A 23404-nucleotide genomic window follows, 5' to 3' on the forward strand; every position below is an offset into this window, starting at 1 on the left:
TGGTTCTGCTTACCACAAGGGAATGGGAGGGTTGGGCATCCAGTGACAGGAAAGAAGGGAAGGGAACAGAAAAGGGAAGCCGTGCTATGGGTGGGGAATTGAGGGGTTCAGTGAAGAAGGAGGCTCTAGCCTGAGAGGGGCTCCCACTGCCTTGCTTTTTCTTTCCTATTTTCCTCCTCTCTCAAAAAATTAGCATTTTTGAGTGAGATGTATGAGAGCAAATATTAAAAACAACTCAGAGCTACTGTGGAAAACTGTATGATGGTTCCTCAAAAAATTAAAAACAGAACTACCAGGACTTCCCTGGTGTCCAGTGGTTGGGGCTCCCCACTCCCCTGGTGATTCAGACAATAAAGAATCTGACTGCAATGCAGGAGACCCAGGTTCAATGCCTGGGTTGGGAAGATCCCTTGGAGAAGGGAATCTCAACCCACTCCAGTGTTCTTGCCTGGAGAATTCCATGGAAAGAGGAGCCTGGTGGGCTATGGTCCATGGGGTCACAGAGAGCTGGACACAGTTGAGTGACTAATACTTTAACTTTCACTGCCAGGGCAAGTCTGGGTTTGATCCCCAGTCAGGGGACTGCTGCTGCTGCTGCTGCTGCTAAGTTGCTTCAGTCGTGTCCGACTCTGTGCGACCCCATAGACGGCAGCCCACCAGGCTCCCCCGTCCCTGGGATTCCCCAGGCAAGAACACTGGAGTAGGTTGCCATTTCCTTCTCCAATGCATGAAAGTGAAAAGTGAAAGTGAGATTGCTCAGTCGTGTCCGACTGTTAGTGACCCCATGGACTGCAGCCCACCAGCTTCTCTGTCCATGGGATTTTTCAGACAAGAGTACTGGAGTGGGGTGCCATTGCCTTCTCCAGTCGGGAGACTAGGATCCTGCATCTCACAAGGTACAACCAATAAATAAATAATAATAAATTAAAAAAATAGAACTACCATATGATCCAGCAATCCCATTTCTGGGTATATATCCGAAGAATTGAAAGCAAGATCTTCAAGAGATATTTACACACTTAAGGTTCATAGAAACTTTATTCACAGTCACTAAAAGCTGGAAGCAATCCCAGTGTTCAACGATGGATGAATGGATAAACAAAATGTGGAGTGTGCATATAGTGGAATACTATTTAGCTTCTAAAAGGAGGGGAATTTTGATATATGCTACAACATAGATGAACCCTTGGGACATTACGCTAAGAGAAGTAAGCCAATAATAAGAAGACAATATACTGTGTGATTGATCCCGTTTATAATGAGATATATGAAGTAGTCAAATTAATTCATGAAAGCAGAAAATAAAATGGTGGTTGCCAAGGTCTGGGGAGAGGGAGAAAAAATGATTTGTTGCCTGATGGAGATCGAGGTTTAGTTCCGTACAATGAAGAAGTTAAATTCTGGAGATCTGTTTCACAGCAATGTGGATATTCTCACCACTACTGAACTGTACACTTAAAAATGTTTAACATGGTAAATTTTATGTTATGCTTTTTTTTTTAACCACAATTTTTAAAAAGCTGTCAGATTTCTGTAAATACTCTTTTATCACTAAGTTTTTCTGTTCTCTTTTCCCTCTTACCCACAAAAGCACATACACACCCAAACATAAATGAGCAATGAGCCTGTGCTTTTCTACAAAACTGTTGGTTGTTTGTGGTTACCAGAGTGTGGTCAGTTTATTGGAGTGATAAGATCAAGAGGGCAGATTTCGGTTGCAATTTCAGTACATTATCGTTGAAGATGAAAGATTGGCTGGTTTCTTAAGACTGTATATTCTGTCTAGGAGTGTTGTAACCCTCCCATTGTTTCAGCTGTTGCTTTGCTATTTCCTTTGTTTAGAATTCTTGAATATGGTAACCTCACTTTTCGAAAGTTTGCATTACATCACTTTGCTTTTATGAAAGACCTACGCTGGTACAGGCACGCATTGGCCATATTGCAGGTTGGTTCCAGACCAACCTGGAACCGCAATAAAGCAATAAAGCGAATGTCATAAGAAAGCAAGTCACATGAATTTTCTGGTTTCCCAGTGCATGTTAGATTTTGGAAACCATGAAACTCCTAGTAGAAAACATTGATAGAATACTCTGTGATATAAATCTGTAGCAATATTTTTTGGATCTGTCTCCTAAAGCAAAGGAAATAAAAACAGAAATAAACAAGTGAAACCTAATTAGATTTAGGATTTTGCACAGCAAAGGAAACCATCAATGACATGAAAAGGCAGCCTATTGAAATGAGAGAAAATATTGGCTAATGAGATGACCAATAAGGAGTTAATTTTCAAAATACATCAACAGATATAACTCGACATCAATAAAGCAGACAGGCCAATTTGAAAATGAGTATGCGTGTGTGCACACGTATACTCTGTCACGACTGGCTCTTTGCGGCACCATGGACTATAGCTCGCCAGGCTCCTCTGTCATGAGCCAAATAGACATCTTTTTAAAGAAGACATGCAGATAGCCAGGAGGCACATGAAAAGATGCTCAGCATCATTAGTCGTGAGAGAAATGCAAATTAAAACCACAATGAGATATCATCTCATACCTATCAGAATGGTTGTCATTAAACAGAATACAAGTAACAAATATTGGTGAGGATGTGGACCAAAGGGAACCCTTGTACACTGTTGGTAGGAATGTAAATTGATGCAGCCAATGTGGAAAACAGTAGGTAGGTGTGTCAAAAAACTAAAAATAGAGCTACCATATGACCCAGCAGTTCTGCTCCTGATTATATATCTGAAGAAGACAAAAACACTGATTTGAAAATATACATGTATCCCAATGTTCATAGAAGCATTATTTATAATTGCAAAGATACAGAAACAATCTAAGCCATCAACAGATGAATGGATAAGGAAGATGTGGTGTAAATAGGTAGACAGCCAAGGAAATACTCAGTTCAGTTCAGTTCAGTTCAGTCACTCAGTCATGTCCGACTCTTTGCGACCCCATGAATTGCAGCACGCCAGGCCTCCCTCTCCATCACCAACTCCGGGAGTTCACTCAGACTCACATTCATTGAGTCAGTGATGCCATCCAGCCATCTCATCTTCTGTCGTCCCCTTCTCCTGCCCCCAATCCCTCCCAGCATCAAGGTCTTTACCAATGAGTCAACTCTTCGCATGAGGTGGCCAAAGTACTGGAGTTTCAGCTTTAGCATCATTCCTTCCAAAGAAATCCCAGGGCTGATCTCCTTCAGAATGGACTGGTTGGATCTCCTTGCAGTCCAAAGGACTCTCAAGAGTCTTCTCCAACACCACAGTTCAAAAGCATCAATTCTTCAGCGCTCAGCTTTCTTCACAGTCCAACTCTCACATCCATATATGACCACAGGAAAAACCATAGCCTTGACTAGACGGACCTTAGTCGGCAAAGTAATGTCTCTGCTTTTGAATATACTATCTAGGTTGGTCATAACTTTTCTTCCAAGGAGTAAGCATTTTTTAATTTCATGGCTGCAGTCACCATCTGCAGTGATTTTTGAGCCCCCCAAAATAAAGTCTGACACTGTTTCCACTGTTTCCCATCTATTTCCCATGAAGTGATGGGACCGGATGCCATGATCTTCATTTTCTGAATGTTGAGCTTTAGGCCAACTTTTTCACTCTCCTCTTTCACTTTCATCAAGAGGCTTTTTAGTTCCTCTTCACTTTCTGCCATAAGGGTGGTGTCATCTGCATATCTGAGGTGATTGATATTTCTCCTGGCAATCTTGATTCCAGCTTGTGTTTCTTCCAGTCCAGCATTTCTCATGATGTGCTCTGCATAGAAGTTAAATAAGCAGAGTGACAATATACAGCCTTGACGTACTCCTTTTCCTATTTAGAACCAGTCTATTGTTCCATGGCCAGTTCTAACTGCTGCTTCCTGACCTGCATACAGTTAAAAAAAAAAGAATGAAATTGTGCCATTTGCAGCAACATGGATAGTATAGTCCATGGGGTCACAAAGAATTGACACCACTGAGCGATTTTCACTTCACAAGCTCTTAGGTATAAAATAAGCTATAAAGGATATACTGTACAACATGGAAATTATAACCAGAAAAAAAACTTATACTGTAGTCTGTTGTGTACAATAGTGTTGTCTAAAGAAGGAATGTATATACCTTAATTTGAAAATGCTTCATTGCTAAAAAAAATGCTAATCATCATTGAAGGCTTCAGAGAGTCATAATTTTTTTGTGATAATAACACCAGTAATTGCTGAGCACAGATCACCATAACAAATATAGCAATAATGAAAAAGTTTACAGTATTGCTGAAATTACCAAAATGTGATGCAGAGACATTCAGTGAGCAAATGAGGCTGGAAAAAGTGGTGCCGATGTACTTGTTTGATGCAGGGTTGTCTCAAACCTTTAATTTGTAAAAATGCACTATCTGGGAAGCACAATGAATTGCAATAAAGATGTGGTATGATTGTAGCTGTTTTTGAAAGAAATCCGAAGAGGATTTTTGCTTTTGTGCCGTCACTATATTAATGTGTTGTTTGTTGTTCAGTCGCTAAGTCATGTCCAACTCTGTGAACCCATGGGCTGCAGTATCCAGGCTCCTCTGTTCTCCACTATCTCCCAGAGTTTGCTCAGATTCATGTCCATTGAGTCAGTGATGCTATCTAACTATCTCATCCTTCTCCTTTTGCCTTCAATCATTCCCAGCATCAAGGTCTTTCCCAATGAGTCAGCTCTTCACATCGGGTGCAAAGTATTGGAGCTTCAGCGTCAGTCATTCCAATGAATATTCAGGGTTCATTTCCTTTAGGACTGACAGGTTTGATCTCCTTCAGTCCAAGGGACTCTCAAGAGTCTTCTCCAGCACCACAACTGGAAAACACCAATTCTTTGGTGCTCAGCCTTCTTTATGGTCCAGCTCTCACATCTGTACATAACTACTGGATAAACCATAGCTTTGTACAGACCTTTTTCAGCAAAATGATGTCTTGCTTTTTAATATGCAGTGTAGGTTTGTCATAGCTTTCTTTCCAAGGAGAAACACCTTTTAATTTCATGGCTGCATATTTAATGTAGGTCTTTCTTAAAACAGAAGTGGTTTAAAGTGAACTTTCAAAAAGCTGGGGAGACCCTTGGCTTTACACCATTTTGGCTTATGGAAGGTTTCGTAAGGATGCTCTACATTCAGTTAACAAGGGAAACCTAGGTACCTCTGTTCAGGCTTGGCTTCTGCTACTTCACCCCAGATTAGAGGACCTGGTGTCATATCGGTTTACACTCTGAACTCAAAATCTCTCGTCATATGTCGCCTTTACATCTACAGCAAGCGCTCAGGTAGTCCACAAATTAGAATGTCTTGGAGCATTTTTATTAAGATGCCATAGCTGTATTTTTCCTATATACACCTCTGCAGGGCTGGGTTTCTCCTGAGAATACGCGGAGCTCTTTGCTCCTTGGTCAGTTTCTAACTTTCTTTTACAGAACATTGATGAATGCAGGTCACTTTGTTTGAACTCTCAAATTGGTATTTTTCTTATGCTACTAAAATTTTTCTACATTAGCTCATAATCACTGTAATCATCATGAGCTCTTGTTACATCTGAACTTGCTATACACTCTCCTTTCCCCATTCCAAACTTTAGTTTGCAAAATAAGGAAAAGGAACATAGGGCAGCTCTGACACCAAGGTATAGAAGAAATTTTATAAAAATATAACTTCTGTTAAATATAAAGAAGTTCATCGAAAGGGTGTGTGCGTGTGTGCTAAGTCACTCAGTCATATCCGACTCTGTGAGGCCCTATGGACTGTAGCCTGCCAGGCTCCTCTGTCCATGGAGAATCCCATGGACAGAGGAAAATACTAAAATAGGTGTGGTCAGAGAGCATCTATTTGGGGAAAATCCATTGGTTTCAGATGGCTCAGAATCATTCCGATGGGCAGGAGGATGGTATCAATTTATAATAAATCAGGTCCAGGGAACAGGCAGAATCTTCCTTACTAGAACAGCGGCAGGGATATTAGTTATCAAGGAATATGTTTTTAGAAAAAAATTACTATACTGAAATGATAATGATTACAACATCCACTGAGTACCCACTACATGCCAGGTTCAGGCTTCACATAAACTGATCTAATGCTTTCAAAGCTTAGAGGATATACGTACTATTATTATACTCCTTTTACAGAGGAGGAAACAGACGTAGCAAGAGACAAAGTAATCGGCTCATGGTCATATTCAAGAGTTTGCCTTTTAACCACTTAGTCATGAAAAGGAGAACTGGGGTCATGGCTGGATAGTCTACAGTAGAGTCCATTGAACTAGGTACTTGCTGCTTTCATGGTTTAACTACCCTTTGGATGAGTCAGGTGGCGCTAGTGGTAAAGAACCCACTATGCAAGAGACCGAAGAGATGCAGGTTCGATCCCTGGGTTGGGAAGATCCCCTGGAGGAGGGCATGGCAACTCACTCCAGTATTCTTGCCTGGAGAATCCCATGGACAGAAGAGCCTGGCGGGCTACAGTCCATGAGATCACAAAGAGTCAGACATGGCTAAGCACACATGCCTCAGGTTTAAGAGCTCTGTTCTGACTTCAGACAGGAGCTGCAAGTCTCTGAGCCACTTGCTGTTCTGACCCAGGGGCTACACATTAGAGGGTGTCCATGACCCTGTTCAGTAATTCTCTAGAACACCTCACAGAATTCACTGAAAGTGTATTTCGGACTGCAATTTTACTGTAAAACCTACACATAGAGCAAAGTCTGGGAGGGCTCTGGATGCAGAGCTTCCTCACCTCTTCCCATGGAGTCTGGGCCCCTCACCTTCCCTGCACATCGGTGGGTTCACCAGCACCTCTGAGCCTTGACGTCCAGAGCTTTCACTGGAGTTTCATTGCATAGCCAGGATTGATTAAATCAGTGGCCACAACTGAACTTGGTCTCCAGTCTCCTTCCCCTCCCAAAGTGCCAACCTTCTAATCACATGACCAGGCTGATGTTTCAGTATCTTGGGGCCTGCCTTGAGTCACCTCAGTAGCACAGCAAAGACACTCCCATCACTCAGGAAATCCCAATGGATTTTAAATTATTTATTAATTGATTGATTTTTTGGCTGTGCTGGGCCTTCGTGGCGAGCCTGGGCTGCTCTTTGTTGCAGTGCGCTGCAGGCTCCTCACTGTGGTGGCTTCTCGTTGCAGAGTACCGGCTCTAGGACACACAGGTTTCTGTAGTTGCAGCACATGAGTTTGGTTGCCACTCGGCATGTGTAATCTTCCCGGAGCTGGGATCAAACCCAGGTTCCCAGCATTGGCAGGGTAGATTCCCAACCTCGACTACCAGGGAAGTCCCTCAGTGGTTTTCAAGCTCTGTGGCTGGAATCCAGGACAAACATCAGCTATATGTTTACCAAACCATATATATATACATCGAGGATGAGTGAAGTGTCTAAAACATCATATTCCTGTAAACGTATTCCTGCCATTTTTATGGAAATGGCACTGGTTATCTTAAGCTGATCAGAAGCTCTGATTGGAAGTCATATCTTTAATCACAGATAAGACTGGAGGAAGTGAGTTAATGTTTTATAATAGCCCCAGATTGGCAGGCAGAATCACTCAAAACATGGGGTCCATGGAGAAGAAATTCAAAAAGGGATGCTTCATGGTGGAAAGGTTGGGGAACGTCTATCTAAAGTGGAAACTTGCTGGTAGGAGAAGCTAACCCATCCTATGTGTCCATAGTGAGTTAGAGAGCACAGCTTCCCTTCCCACCCCACCCTTCCTGTTTTTCCTGGGAACAAGATTGTTGCAGTTTGACAGAGGAAGATACAATGTTCCCAGTGTGTAACTCTTAGTTCAGGTTGGTTCAGTCGCTCAGTTGTGTCTGACTCTTTGCCACCCCATGAATTGCAGCTCGCCAGGCCTCCCTGTCCATCACCAACTCCCAGAGTTCACTCAAACTCATGTCCATCGAGTCGGTGATGCCATCCAGCCATCTCATCCTCTGTCGTCCCCTTCTCCTCCTGCCCACAATCCCTCCAAGCATCAGGGTCTTTTCCAATGAGTCAGCTCTTCGAATGAGGTGGCCAAAGTATTGGAGTTTCAGCTTTAGCATCAGTCCTTCAATGAACACCCAGGACTGATCTCCTTTAGGATGGACTGGTTGGATCTCCTTGCAGTCCAAGGGACTCTCCAGAGTCTTCTCCAACACCACAGCTCAAAAGCATCAATTCTTCAAGCACTCAGCTTTCTTCACAGTCCGACTCTCACATCCATACATGACCACTGGAAAAACCATAGCCTTGACTGTTAGGAAAAGACAATAATGGTAGAGCTCCCAGGAAAGGTACAGTGTGCTAGTGTGGAGGGCATTTGGGGAAGGCAGTGCTTTAAATTCCACCCCATGGATAACATCAGCCCTGGGCATTTGGACATTTTTGGTCCTGGGTGCAAAGGATTCACGGGCTTCCCCAATAGCTCCATGGTAAAGAATCTGCCTGCCAGGCAGAGGACACAGGAGACACGAGTTCGATCCCTGGGTCAGGAAGATCTCCTGGAGGAGGAAATGGCAACCCGCTCCTGTACTCTTGCCAGGAAAATGCTATGGACAGAGGAGCCTGGCAGGCTGTAGTCCATGTGGTCCCAAAGAGTCGGACGTGACTGAGCACACACACAAAGGATTCATAAGAGCCCCATCCGATTTCATATTTCTTGCTTTCGTGGGGACTTACATACAACTAGACCTTTCTTCCCTGTGTGTTTGCTCTTCCTGACCGTGCAAACTGAAACCGGGTGAAAGGAGAACACCTGTGTTACACACACGTGTGTGTGCTGAATTTCTTCTCTGGTGTCCCTATTGTTTACTTCATCTCAGGGCTGGATGATCTAGCTTTCTAACTGTTTTTATGGAAACGGACTTCTCACATCTCAGGCAGTACAGCCATCCTGCCTGAGTAGGTACTTTCAACATGATTGCAACTTTCTGTCTGGTGTATGTATCAAACCATGTTTCCCGAAACTTCTTTAGGTAAATATTGACACTCAGTAACACAGATGGTCTTCTGCAGGTAGTTAATGAAAAACAGGTTAGACATGGATTTCAAATCAAAACATTTAGAGCTTTGTTTTAGGACAAAGCCTGCAAAGAAATACTGTATTATCTGAGTGAGAAGGGAGAGGCTTCTTGGGAATGAGTGGAATGAACATTAAAGGGCTGTTCTTTGCCACTCCTTGACCCAAGCTTAACCACCAAGGAGGGAGGGTGCCTCTTTTATATTTTATCATAGTAAAAAGTGTAATTTGCCAGTCTAACGTGTAGCCATTGAAGAAGCCTTTAAATCAGAGGTGAAGAGGCAATGAGCAAGTTTTATATTGAGAGCAAGGAATGTGAAGGGGAGAAGCGGAGATGTGATTCTCTTGAATGTCTTTCTTGGCAGATGCAAAGCAGTTAGAAAGCATAAGTATTAAGCAATAAGATTAATAACAGACGTCTCACATGAATGAAGAAAATAAGTCAAAAGGGCAGAAAATTCTCACGTCTACCCCTTCCTCCATTCTCAGATCTTTGCTCCCTTCATTTTCAACTATTTGTGTTTGATTAAATGCCTCACCTAGATCCTGGAGTCATGTTTAAATAAGAGTAGTGACAGTCCCATGTGAACAGGATTTACAAACGGTGAAGAGTGCATTTGTCAGATTTTTGAGATACGGCGCGGAGCTCTGAAAACTCTGGTAGAAAGCATTTTGTACTCAAAGGGCATGAGAACCCACTCCAGTATTCTTGCCTGGAGCCTTCCCTGGACAGAAGAGCCTGGTGGGCTACACGTCCAAGGGATTGCAAAGAGTGCAACACTACTGAGAAACTAACACTTTCACTTTCATTGATTCATGCAACAGATACTTGCTAAGCATCTACTATGTGCCAGACACTTTTAACCTCTGCAGATCCAGCAGGGAAAGAGAAATAAAAAAGCCATGGAGCGTACATGCCTTTCACTTTTTTTTTTAATGATTTTTTGTTTTATTAACCAGCAAACATTTTTAAGCCTTTTACGTCCCCTGTGTCTTATTTATTTACCTATATTGGGCTGGGCTGGATCTTCGTTGCTGCGCACGGGCTTTCTCCAGCTGTGGCGAGTGGGGGCTGCTCTTTAGTTGGCACTGCACGGGCTCCTCCCTGTGGTGGCCTCTCCTGTGGTGAGGCGCGGACTGTAGGGAGCCTGGGCTCGGTAGTCGTGGCACACAGGCTTAGTTGCTCCGTGGCTTGTGGGATCTTCCCAGACCAAGGATCAAACTTGTGTCTCTTGCATTGCAGGTGAATTCTTTACCACTGGGCCATAAGAGAAGTCTGCCTCTGATTTTACTAGAGAAGACAGCTAGTAAATAAAAAATAAGTGTGTAGTATATAAAGGCAGTTTTAACTGCTCTGGAGAAGAGCTGAGGTAGGGCGTGAGAGTGATGGGGTGCATTATTTTCTGCTCAGGTACGTGAGCAGAAGTCAACCTGGAGCCAGAGAGTGGACTGGGAGGATATTTGGGGGAACAGCATCCAGGCAGAGGGAATAGCAGATGTAAAACTCTGAGGTGGAAGAGCAATAAGAAAACTCCCGTGAAGTGACAAGATTTGGGGGAGCATAGAAACTCTCTTTTTTATCAATTCAGGGGCCCTCATGGGCCACAAGACTCCCAGTAGTCCCCGCAAGAACTGTTGGCGTTGCCGTTGTCTATGCTTGCTTTTTCCCCAGTGGCTCAGTGGTAAAGAATTTGCCTGCAACCCAGTAGAAGCAGCAGGAGATGAAAGTTTGGTCCCTTGGGTCAGGAAGATGCTCTGGAGAACAAAATGGCAACCCACTCCAGTATTGCCTGGAAAATCCCAATCCATGGGGTCGCAAAAGAGTTGGACACAACTGGGCAACTAAACAACAACAAAGGTTTGCTTTGCATTGCTGCTGCTGCTGCTGCTAAGTCGCATCAGTCGTGTCTGACTCTGTGTGACCCCATAGACGGCACTCAACAGGCTCCTCCGTCCCTGGGATTCTCCAGGCAAGAATACTGGAGTGGGTTGCCATTCCCTTCATGTCAATTTCCAAACATACTCGTACAAAACTCATAAAATAATGCATTTTAACATCATATCATGTGGACATTAATGACCTTGGCCATCAGTGTAAGAAACATTCTTCCCAGAATGCTATGAGCGGTAAATGTCTCTGATCTTAGTCCCATGGATTCTCATTGCCATAGAAGTGAAGTGGGAGGTGAGTGGGTGTCACCACTATACTCCTCCAAATCTGCCAAGGCAGTCACCATTCTGCAGCCAAGGACTTCCTTAAAAGATGTAGATGTTGCCAGATTTCTCACTGCAGTGAGTCAAGTTCCCTATATCTTTCACAGTTACAGTGGCAGTCCCTTAGGTGGAGGCATCTCCCCCGTAAGATGGTTAGATATGCACAGAGCTGAGGGTTTGACCAGAAGAGTCTTCAACTTTTTGTGGTCCTTGACCAAGAAGAGCATTTGATTGTGAAGTCTTAGCTAAGTAAAGCTCCTGATTTTGATTGTGGTCTAAAAAATTAATCCTCAGACACTGGGGATAGAAGACTCAAAAGAAGATGATTCCAGCTTATGTATAAGCTGTCACAAACAAGTAACGAAAATGATGCTGAGAAAGAAGTTTATCTTGATGCAGTCTTTTCAGGGGTGCAATGGTTCAAGCTCAATCCAGACAGCTGGGTTTGCTGCCTTTGACAGAGAAATGCTGAGTGCGTGGAGAGACAGGAAGGAAGATACAGTAGAATCACTGGAAACATCCCAGGTGCACCAGGCATGAAAGACCTGGTGCCTAAAGAAACACTTACGTAGTCCTGACATCTTCCAAATCTCCCAGCATATGGTGATCACTTTGATTTCTGGGGTATCGATATTTGAAGGAAGCAACTTTATCAGGCAGCCAGCTGTCTAGGGTAGACCTCGGAGAAAGTCCTCACCTTGGGATGTCACTGTTTTGCTTCTGTCTACTAACAGATAGATGGGGAAACCATGGAAACAGTGACAGCCTTTATATTCTTGGGTTCCAAAATCACTGCAGATGATGACTGCAGCCACGAAATTAAAAGACGCTTGCTCCTTGGAAGAAAAGCTATGACAAACCTAGACAGCATATTAAAAAGCAGAGATGTTTTTGCCACCAAAGGTCCATCTAGTCAAAACTATGGTTTTTCTAGTAGTCATGTATGGATGTGAGAGTTGGACCATACAGAAGGCTGAACTCCAAAATTGATGCTTTTGAACTATGATGTTGGAGAAGACTCCTGAGAATCCCTTGGACTGCAGAGAGATCAAACCAGTCAATCCTAAAGGAAATCAATCCTGAATATTCATTAGAAGGACTGATGAAGCTCCAATACTGTGGCCACCAGATTCGAAGAGCCAACTCATTAGAAAGCCCCTGATGCTGGGAAAGATTGAAGACAGGAGAAGGGGGCGACAGAGGATGAGATGGTTAAATGGCATCACTGACTCAATGGACATGGGTTTGAGCAAAGTCCAGGAGATGATGGAGGACAGGAGCCTGGTGTGCTGCAATCCACGGGGTCACGAAGATTCAGACATGACTGAGCAACTAACACAAATTGCTTGTTTGTCCCCATCTTCCCAAATTTCTGAATCACATTCATCTTTCTTCTCCAGGTCAGCACCTTCCTTTGTTATCACATTCCAATGCTCTGTCTCTGGGACTCCCCCGATGAAATCAGAACAAGAAAAGCTGGCATGTGTGGCTATTTTCTCATTTGAGCGATCACAGGAAGGAATGCAAACTCTTCCCTTGAACATCTTGGATGTGCTGCAAACAAAGCCATAATGGAAGCCTTGGGACTTCCCTGGTGGCCCAGTGGCTGGGGCTCCATGCTCCCAGTGCAGGGGGCCCTGGTTCTATCCCTGGTCGAGGAGCTAGATCCCTCATGTCTCAGCTAAGAGTTTGCATGCCTCCAAAACATCCCACGTGCCGCAATAAAGATTGACTATCTCACATGCCATGACTAACACCCAGCTCAGCCAAATAAACAAATGTTGTTGTTCAGTTGCTAACTCATGTCCAACTCTGTGACCCCCATAGACTGCAGCATGCCAGGTCCTTCACCATCTCCCGGAGCTTGCGCAAACTCATGTCCATTGAGTCAGTGATGCCATCCAACCATCTCATCCCCTGTCACCCTCTTCTCCTCACACCCTCATTTTTTCATCAGGGTCTTTTCCAGTGAGTCGGCTCTTCACATCAGGTGGCCAGAGTATTGGAGCTTCAGCTTCAGCATCAGTCCTCCAGTGAATATTTGGCATTGATTTCCTTTAGGATTGACTGATTTGATCTCCTTGCAGTCCAAGAGACTCTCGAGTCTTCTCCAGCACCATAATTCAAAAGCATCAATGTGTTGGCACTCAAATACATAGATTCGAGCACTTTTCTCCAGTAGCAGTGAGCTTGGGCTTCTCTCTAGTGCAGGGTGCGGGTTTCTCATTGTGGTGCTTTCTCTTGTGGAGCATGGGCTCTAGGGCAAGCGGGCTTCAGTAGTTTCAGCTCCCGGGCTCCAGAGCACAGGCTTAATAGTTGTGGCGCACAGGCTTAGTTGCTCCAAGGTATGTGGGATCTTCCCGGACCGGGGATCAAACCCATGTCTCCTGCATTGGCAGGTGGATTCTTTACCACTGGACCAGCAGTCGCAAGTCCATTCCAGGGCCTTTAACTGTTAAGTTTCTTTGTTTTTGAAAAGCACTTTTCCCTGGAAAATTGAATGAGAGGTTTTACATTTTTAAAGTTTTGATTGCTTTTGTTAATTTTTTAGTCTACTTCATTGTTGCTTTTATTCTAAACCCTCATGACCCAGCAGACTCTTTCAACATTGGGCAGAGAGTGACCATTTCTCCCTGGCTCTTTGAGAGTTCCCAAGTCCTAGAGGCTTATAAGAGGCTTTGATATGAAGGCTTAACTCTGGGACATGGCCTTTCCAGGGCTTTATGAAGTGATGGGGCTCTGGCTTTGCCTCACTTTCAAAATGTACCTGCAGCAGCTGCTATTCTTGCTGTGGAGCATTGGGCTTTAAATATGTTTGCTCCCTGTCGAGAGGATTGGCACCCTCTGATTTTCTTTTTCACCCATTTTTCTGAGTATAAAAGTTTGACTTCTTGCAAACGCAGTGCCTTTTCATGAAGAAATAGATACGACTGACTTTCCTGAGTTAAGGACAGTCTGGCGTCTCTCAAGCGTAGTAGCAGACAGCTCCCCAGGACTGGCTTGGCAGGCCAGTGGCTTCAAGATGTCAGGTGCTATGACCGACATGGGAAGGAGAGTTTTAGAGCATCATGGAAAACTAAGTAGGCATGAAGTAGATGCATCTAGCATTAGGAGCAAAGACTGACCACTTGCCAGTTTTGTGAACTTGGACAACAGCTTTGTCTTCATCTGCAGATGGGATTTATTGATATTCTATCTGCCTTATCAGTTTACTGTGAGGGCTGAATGAGCTAATGCAGGAAACGTGCTTAGCAAATTGTGAGTAGCAGCAATTGTTAGTAATGTTAAGAGCTGTTATTTCCTCCCTTTATTTAGACATTCCTTGCTGTAAATTTATTTTCCAACTGGATTCAGGATCATGTTCCCTTTGGGGGCATCTGACGGTCAAGTTTGAGGGGAAAAAAATGCGTTAAAGGAAAATGGATGAAAATCTGATCAATCTTGACTAAAAATAAAAAGACTTTGCCATGTATTTATGTGATGTCCTGCGCTAGCACTGACACTTTGTTAGGGTAGTAGGGTTTGTGGAAATAAGCTAAGTATTGATTAATAATTTAAATGTCAAAGAATTACGCCTGCCGTGGGGCAGGCAATGGAAGCAGTTTTGTTTGGTTGTAAAAATGCCAACATTCCTGAAACAGTGAGCTCATCATCAAATTCTTCTTCCACGCCCATAAAAGAATCTATGAATTGTTTGCTCGATTTTGTTTTGGTTTTCTGGGCAACTAAGAACAAAATAGGGCAGTGATTCTCAAGCAAGTTAGAGCATTAAAGTCCTCTGGAGGGCTTGTGAAAAACGTGGACCCTGAATCTTCGCACCAGAGTTGTTGATTCAGTAAGATGGGGGTGGGGCCTGAGAATTTGCATTTCTACTAAGTTCCCAGGCAAGGCTGATGCTGCTGATCCAGGAACTGCACTTTGAGGACCATTAATATGGAATGTCCTAAGGCTTTCAAATGTGGTGGAGACCTCAGGGCGATTTAGTCACCAGGAAGTGGGTTCAAATTCTGGGTCTGTCCTTAGTAGCAGAGAGCAGAATTATATCAAGCAAATAATCTCTCTGAGATCCAGTTTTCTTCTTCTGTTTTTAAATGGAAATGGTACAGCCTTCTCCCTCCTCCCCTTAAGGTCATCGGAAAACTTAAAGATGTCTGTGAAGCACTTTGTTCCTTGCCTGACATGCATTAATTTAAGAGTCCATTAACTTCTTTTACTGTAAGATGTTTTTTCATAAGTCGTGTATTTATTTCTGAGTGTTTGGGGCAAGAAGCTCTGTCACGTGGGTAAACTGCTCATTTAAATGACTGAAGCAGTTTGAAAGATTTCACTAAGATTCCATTTCAGAATTACCATGTCGTTTGTCATGCTGATGTGTGTGTGTGTGTACTTTTTTCCTTTTAATTAAATTAGTTTCTTCCCCTTAAATTCTTACAAGAGTAGCAAGATGCATAATGGATTGGGAATTTCATCCTTCGTTTGTACATTGGAATTTCAACATATTTTCATGCGTTGGTAGAGGGCAGTGAAAAGGTCACAGCTAGAATGAAAACCCTGAGTTTTCATAATTCATGGACAATTAGAGTCTGACTGAATTTTGTCTTTTTATTCAAAAGCAACCATGTGAGTATCTCCCGGACACAGAAGCACCAGTTGCTGTTCAGTCACTCAGTCGTATCCAACTCTTTCGGACCCCATGAACTGAAGCACACCAAGCTTCCCTGTCCTTCACCATCTCCTGGAGTTTGCTCAGACTCATGTCCATTGAGTCAATGATGCCATCCAACCGTCTCATCCTCTGTCATCCCCTTCTCCTCCTGCCGTCAGTCTTTCCCAGCATCAGGGTCTTTTCCAGTGAGTCAGTTCTTTGCATCAGGTGGCCAAAGTGTTGGAGCTTCAGCTTCAGCATCAATCCCTGCAGTGAATATTCAGAATTGATTTCCTTTAGAATTGACTGGTTTAATCTCCTTGTTGTCCAAGGGACTCTCAAGCTTCTAAACCATGAAGTGTCTAACACCTCATTTCTCAGGACCATTATTTCATCTGTCTAGAGTAGGGCCTGGTCATATGCATTTTAATCAATGAAAAATTAATCAGTCAATCTGTGAAAGAAGTAGAAAGTTTTATTCAAGCCAGATTGAGGATTATGATCTGGGAAGAGGCTCTCAGAAAGCTTCAAGGACTGTTCTGCCCACTAGAAGTCAAAGCACCGGTAGGTTAAGTTTTTTGAAACAGAGAGCTGTTCCTTAAATGACGTATTATTGACAGTTCACACAGTCACATTGGCAGGTACAAAGTGTTGCGTCACCATGACCTCTTCCAAGATCAAGGAGAAGAATGTTATCTTTAAGAAGCTGTCCTGTTTGGTATTGGGAGAATGTTGCTCTTTATGGCTGAGCAGGTATTCCTGCCAATGGGCAAGGTCTGTTCTGTGCGTAATGAATTTACATAGTGCAGTGTTGGGGAGAGAGGACGCCAAAGGGCAGAGAAATTTTTATGTGTAAATTTTACTTGTCTTGCCATAAAATGAATTTTATTTCACAGAAGAATCAGCCCAGGTGGTGCAGAGACTGCATTTTAAGATAGACAAGGAAAGGGCTGCAATGGTCAAGACAGATTTCAGGTTCAGATTCTGCTGCTTAACTAGCTATGTGGACTTGAGCAAATTCTCCAATCTTCTCCACTCCCCCCACCGCCCCAATTTGGCTGTTTCTTTTTAAATTTATTTTTTATATTAATCTTGATTGGAGTATATTGCTTTACAATGTTGTGTTACTTTCTCCTGTACAGCAAAGTGAAACAGCCATATATAAACATGAAAAGTGAAAGTGAAAGTGTTAGTTGCTCAGCCGTGCCCGACTTTTTGCAACTTCATGGACTGTAGCCAGCCAGGCTTCTCTGTCCATGGAATTCTCCAGACAAGAATACTGGAGTGGGCTGGCATTCCTTTCTCCAGGGGATCTTCCCGACCTAGAGATGGAACCCGTGTCTCCTGCATTGCCGGTGGACTTTCTGAGCCACCAAGGAAGCCCCATATACATACCTATATCCCCTCTTTTCTGGATTTCCTTCCCATTTGTTAATAGGTCACCCCAGAGCACTGAGTAGAGTTCCCTGAGCTACACAGTAGGTTCTCATTATCGCCAATCTTCTTAATTCTTGGTCTCTCATATGTGACATGGGTCATTCTTACTCATTGGGACCATTATACAGGTTATATAGTTAGTGGATTTTAAAAATGCCTGGCATAGTGCCAGTCACAAAGCACTCAAAAGCTCCAGTATTGTGATGGTTCTTCTAAAATGCCACACAGGAAAGGTGGACAGATAAGATAAACACAAAAGTTCACAAAGGACTAGAACTGAAATGAAGTCAATTGGCTGTGTGTTAATCCGTAAAATATTTACTAAGTCTTCAAGAAAGAGAATTCTCCAAAGATTATGTTGAAGTGACTGATTCCTTGCAGGTGGTTTAGATCAGGTACATTCGTGACTAGTTTCTAACTTGGTATAATCACTTTCCAAAAATTTATTTATTTATTTATTTATTTGACTGCCCTGGGTCTTCATTGCTGTGTGGGCTTTCTCTGGTGACAGTGCTCAGGCTTCTCACTGCAGTGGCTTCCCTTGTTGTGGAGCACAGGCTCTAGGCTCACAAGCTTCAATAGTTGTGGCCCGTAGGCTCTAGAATGCAAGATCAGTGGTTGTGGCCCAGGGGCTTAGTCGCTCCATAGCATGTGGAATCTTTCCGGATCAGGATCCAACCTGTGTCCCCTGCATTGGTTGGCAGATTCTTATCCTCTGTACCACCAGGGAAGTCCTGTACTTACTTTTTTAGTATCAAAACTCTATTTTGGACACCTTAAGGTAAAATGATGTTGGATTGTATTGAAACAAATTAATCAAATCTAGTGAATCAGCAGACTATCATTTTTTACTGTCAGGACATCAATTTTCCATTTACATTCATATGACAAGATAATGTCCTTTCATGAAAATACTAAACACTTCAGGAGATGCTAAATGAAACATCATAACATAAGACAACAGAGCCAGTGTTACTCAGTAATAGGATGGGAAGATCAGTTTAGAAAGAAAGCAGTACTATTATAGACAAGTTTTTATTCAGAGATTTAAGAAATGCCATAGAAGTATGACTTGGATTTTTCTCAATTTCTCTTAAGCAATTTTAATAACTTTTATTCCTTCTATAGAATAGTCTTTCCCAGCTTACTGAAAAAATTTTAAATTATGTGCTTAAAATTAGTATTGTGGCATGTTTTCATTTCCATGCTGTTCCTGAAGACCTGTCAGTGGAGCCTTGAGAAGAGAATTTATTCGCCACAATTGTATTTCCATTAAACAAAGCTTAAGAACAGACAGTCCTAATGGGGTTTTCATTTATGGATCCTGTGGGGAGGGTTCCCCAGGGAGGATGGTCAACATTAATTAAAACATCTTGAGGCCTGTGAGCCGCAATTACTTCTACGTGAGATGCAGTGAAGAGCTTTGTATAATCCCATGAAAACAGAGGATGCAGGAAAATTCCTGCTTTCTCATCGCTTTCATGAAGATGCAGCTTTTAAGCAAATATTCTTCAGAGTTACCACAATTGACATAATTCATTGCTCTAGGGAACAAATGTTTTATACTTTCAATTTGTTACCCAGAAAAGGAGAGGCCTTTTATATGGGGTAGTTGTCATGTTGCCTGCATATCTAAGCCAGGAGAGTCTTGAACTACCCCTGAAGTGATGATAAGGTGTGCAAATTATGGGTTTGTTATGTGGTTCCAGTAGGCATATGGGAGTATGCATATGTAATATAAGTAAAGATGTCACTTTGAACTGGTGGGACTGTCGGTTATTTCTTTCTAGGTTGGAAAGCGAGGGACAATAAGAGATCATTCTGGCTTTAACCCATCGGTGGATGCTGAAGCGATTCGTAAGGCCATCAGAGGAATTGGTGAGTAATGCTTTACAATTTCTTTCTTACTGTTGAAGCAGATCAGGAATTAAAGCTAAAAGTGCATAGGTTCAGGTTGCCCAAGTTGCCTTTTTTACTTAATTAGAGAAACTGTAAGGCACTTTAAAAACTTGTGAAGAGGAAAAGTGTAGGGTACCCAGTCTATGTGTGTGTGTGTGTTTTCCACGACAATCATATGAGGTGGAGACTTTTATTCTCTTTAGTTTACAGATGGGGGAACTGCAGCTCAGAGGTAGTGAGTCATTTTCCTAGGGTCACACGCGAGTGGCAGAGCTGGGATTCAAACCCATGATTGAAATACCAGGTTTCTTCCAGGGTACCGTGCTTTCACAACACCAGGAGAGTGTCAGTGGGCATAGGCATGACCTGTAAGAGGTATTTAAGTTTCTATTTATTTATTTTTATCTACGGCTGTGCTGGGTCTTCACTGCTGCGCACTGGCTTTCTCTAGTTGTGGCGAGCCAGGGCTACTCTCTGGTTGCAGTGGGAGGGCTTCTCATTACAGTGGCTTCTCTTGTTGTGGAGCATGGGCTCTAGGGCACACGGGCTTTAGTAGTTGTGGGGCATGTTTTCCTACGACATGTGGGATCTTCCCAAACCAAGGATTGAACCAGTGACCGTGGCACTGCAAGGCGGATTCTTAGCCGCTGGACCAGTGGGGAAGCCCAGGAACCCAGTTTTATCCAGTCTTAATATTTGCCATGTTTCAGTTCAGTTCAGTCGCTCAGTCGTGTCCGACTCTTTGCAGCCCCATGAATCACAGCACACCAGGCCTCCCTGTCCATCACCAACTCCTGGAGTTCACTCAGACTCATGCCCATCGAGTCAGTGATGCCATCCAGCCATCTCATCCTCTGTCGTCCCCTTCTCCTCCTGCCCCTAATCCCTTCCAGCATCAGAGTCAACTCTTTTCCAATGAGTCAACTCTTCGCATGAGGTGGCCAAAGTACTGGAGTTTCAGCTTTAGCATCAGTCCTTCCAAAAGAAATCCCAGGGCTGATCTCCTTCAGAATGGACTACTTGGATCTCCTTGTAGTCCAAGGGACTCTCAAGAGTCTTCTCCAACACCACAGTTCAAAAGCATCAATTCTTCGGCGCTCAGCCTTCTTCACAGTCCAACTCTCACATCCATGCATGACCACAGGAAAAACCATAGCCTTGACTAGATGGACCTTAGTCGGCAAAGTAATATCTCTGCTTTTCAATATGCTATCTAGGTTGGTCATAACTTTTCTTCCAAGGAGTAAGCATCTTTTAATTTCATGGCTGCAGTCACCATCTGCAGTGATTTTTGAGCCCCCCAAAATAAAGTCTGACACTGTTTCCACCGTTTCCCCATCTATTTGCCATTAAGTGATGGGACCAGATGCCATGATCTTTGTTTTCTGAATATTGAGCTTTAAGCCAACTTTTTCACTCTCCACTTTCACTTTCATCAAGAGGCTTTTTAGTTCCTCTTCACTTTCTGCCATAAGGGTGGTGTCATCTGCATATCTGAGGTTATTGATATTTCTCCCAGCAAGCTTGATTCCAGCTTGTGCTTCTTCCAGCCCAGCGTCTCTCATGATGTACTCTGCATAGAAGTTAAATAAGCACGGTGACCATATACAGGCTTGACGTACTCCTTTTCCTGTTTGGAACCAGTCTGTTGTTCCATGTCCAGTTCTAACTTCTGCTTCCTGACCTGCATATAGGTTTCTCAAGAGGCAGGTCAGGTGGTCTGGTATTCCCATCTCTTTCAGAACTTTCCACAGTTTATTGTGATCCACACAGTCAAAGGCTTTGGCATAGCCACTAAAGAAGAAATATAGATGTTTTTCTGAAGCTCTCTTGCTTTTTCTATGATCCAGCAGATGTTGGCAGTTTGATCTCTGGTTCCTCTGCCTTTTCTAAAACCAGCTTGAACATCTGGAAGTTCACGGCTCACGTATTGCTGAAGCCTGGCTTGGGGAATTTTGAGCATAACTTTACTAGCATGTGAGATGAGTGCAGTTGTGCAGTAGTTTGAGCATTCTTTGGCATTGCCTTTCTTTGGGATTGGAATGAAAACTTTTGCCATGTTTATTTCCTTCTAAACACTACCATGGGCTTCCCGGGTGGCGCTAGTGGTGAAGAACCTGCCTGTCGATGCGGGACACTGACTGAGCAACTAACACTTTCAGTTTCAAACACTGCCATGACCATCACTGCTCTCAACAGTCATCATCATTATCACCATGAATCATTACAGATACAGTCCCTTCTGATTCTGTCTGGATCTCATTCCCACCCTATTCTCTAGAGATAAACAACATTCTCAATTAGAAATATATTTCCATGAAACTTTTAATTCTGTACTCCGTATGTGTGTACATGTTGTTTTGCATGGGCTCAAACAGTATAAATGGAAATCCTACTGGAGGTATTCTTCTGCAACTTATTTTTTATCCCTTAACATTATGTTTTTGAGATTTATCCATGTTGATATGTTTAGCTCTGGTTCATTAATTTTAACTGCAGAGTAGTCTATTGAATTACTATGTCATAAGATGGAAATAGTGATGGAACTTTTAAATTGCCCACAATTCTTTTCTATTACAGTATAAAAGTACTGCACTGAATAGTCGTGCTTATATCTTCTGTGAATGTTTGCTAGCATCTCTCTAGAATATAAATTTACTAGAAATTTTGCCAAACTGCTCTCTCAAATGACTTTACAAATTAGCATTCCTACCAGCAATATGGTTTCCCAGGTGGCACAACAGTAAAGAATCCGCCGGCCAATGTAAGAGACACAGGTTCCATCCATCCTGGGTCAGGAAGATCCCCTGCAGAAGGAAATGGCAACCCACTCCGGTATTCTTGCCTGGAAAATCCCATGGACAGAGCATCCTGGTGGGCTACAGTCCACGGAGTCTCAAAGAGTCAGACACAACTGAGCGACTGAACACACACGCAGCACCAGCAATGTATAAGACTTCCTCTTGCCCAGTAGTCTCATCCATACTTGCTATGGTCATCCAGTAGAGTGGGTCTAAAATTGTACCTCATTCTATTTCCTTCCTCTCTCTTATCCCTCATTACTGATGCAATTAAGCATCCTTTCTTGTTTATTGGCTTCCTTTCCCATGAATTACTCCTCCATACCTTTTATCCATTTTTTCAGTTGGGTTGTGTTCTTTGGCTTGGCAAGAAATAGCTTTTTAATTTATTTTTTAAAATAAATTCTGGGTATGAAACATTTTTTTTTAATTACAAGCCATGAAAACATCTTTTCTCCAAATGTGATTTCCTTTTCACTTGCCTACAGTAACTTTAATCGAATAGAAGTTTTAAATTTTGGTGAAATTAACTTTACCAATATTTTTTGTAATAACTTATACTTACTGTCTTTTCTGTGGTGAGCACATAAAGATACCCTGCTGTATTTTCTCCCCCAGATTTTACAGTCTTATTTTTCACATTGAGATCTTTAATCTGCCTGGAGTAAATGCTTGTGAATGGCATTTAAATCTAATTTGATTTTATGTGGCTATGCAATTGTCCCAGTGCAATCGATTGAAGAGTTCATCCTTTCCACACTGATTTGTAATGCCACCACTGTCTCATAAGCTTTGCTATTTTTCTGCTCTCTGTTACATTCCATTGGTCTATTTGCCTCTCCCCTTCTTTATACAATATTGTCATAACTACTATTATTATTTTATAGTGACACTAGTTTCTAGTAAACCGGGAGTTTTTCTTCTTGGCTCCTTGCCCTCTCCTATAAATTTTGGGGTCAGTTTGTCAAGTTTCATGAATTATATTATTCAGGTTTTATATCAGTTTAATATTATAGTATTTCTGCCTGTTTAGTTTTTTTTTTTTCTGTTTTTAAATGAAAGTTATTTCTTTATCTACCTCTTGTTTCCCTATTTCCACACAGTGTTGAATAGACTTTTCCATGAGGCTATTGTCAAACTGAATGCATTAATTTAATCCTTTAAATTTAATCCTTTAAATTCTCTCTGTTGTCTTTCTTCCTTTACATTATGTTTCTTCACAGGTTTGCAGACCCACTCTCAGGAGGTTTTCCTTTGTAAAACCAGGTGTCGAGGTGGCATTTGCCTTAGGGACGTGTGAGATCCAGCCTCTGAACCATGGGGCCTTGGTTTAATTTCTGGTCTTGAGCATTTGCAGAAATAAGAGAGGAGAGA

At 42.7% G+C, this 23404-nt stretch overlaps 1 protein-coding gene across 2 annotated transcripts in view; it reads left to right on the plus strand.

Annotated features, from left to right (window-relative positions):
- Positions 1 to 23404, plus strand: part of ANXA3 (annexin A3) — a 74216-nt gene that overhangs the window by 9266 nt on the left and 41546 nt on the right. For both annotated transcript variants that reach the window (XM_060417650.1, XM_015096575.3), the window contains exon 3: positions 19121 to 19208. In XM_060417650.1, coding sequence (XP_060273633.1) covers positions 19121 to 19208 — 88 coding nt within the window. The remainder of the gene's footprint in view (positions 1 to 19120; positions 19209 to 23404) is intronic.

Source organism: Ovis aries, chromosome 6, assembly GCF_016772045.2.
Source record: "Ovis aries strain OAR_USU_Benz2616 breed Rambouillet chromosome 6, ARS-UI_Ramb_v3.0, whole genome shotgun sequence".
Taxonomy (NCBI): domain Eukaryota; kingdom Metazoa; phylum Chordata; class Mammalia; order Artiodactyla; family Bovidae; genus Ovis; species Ovis aries.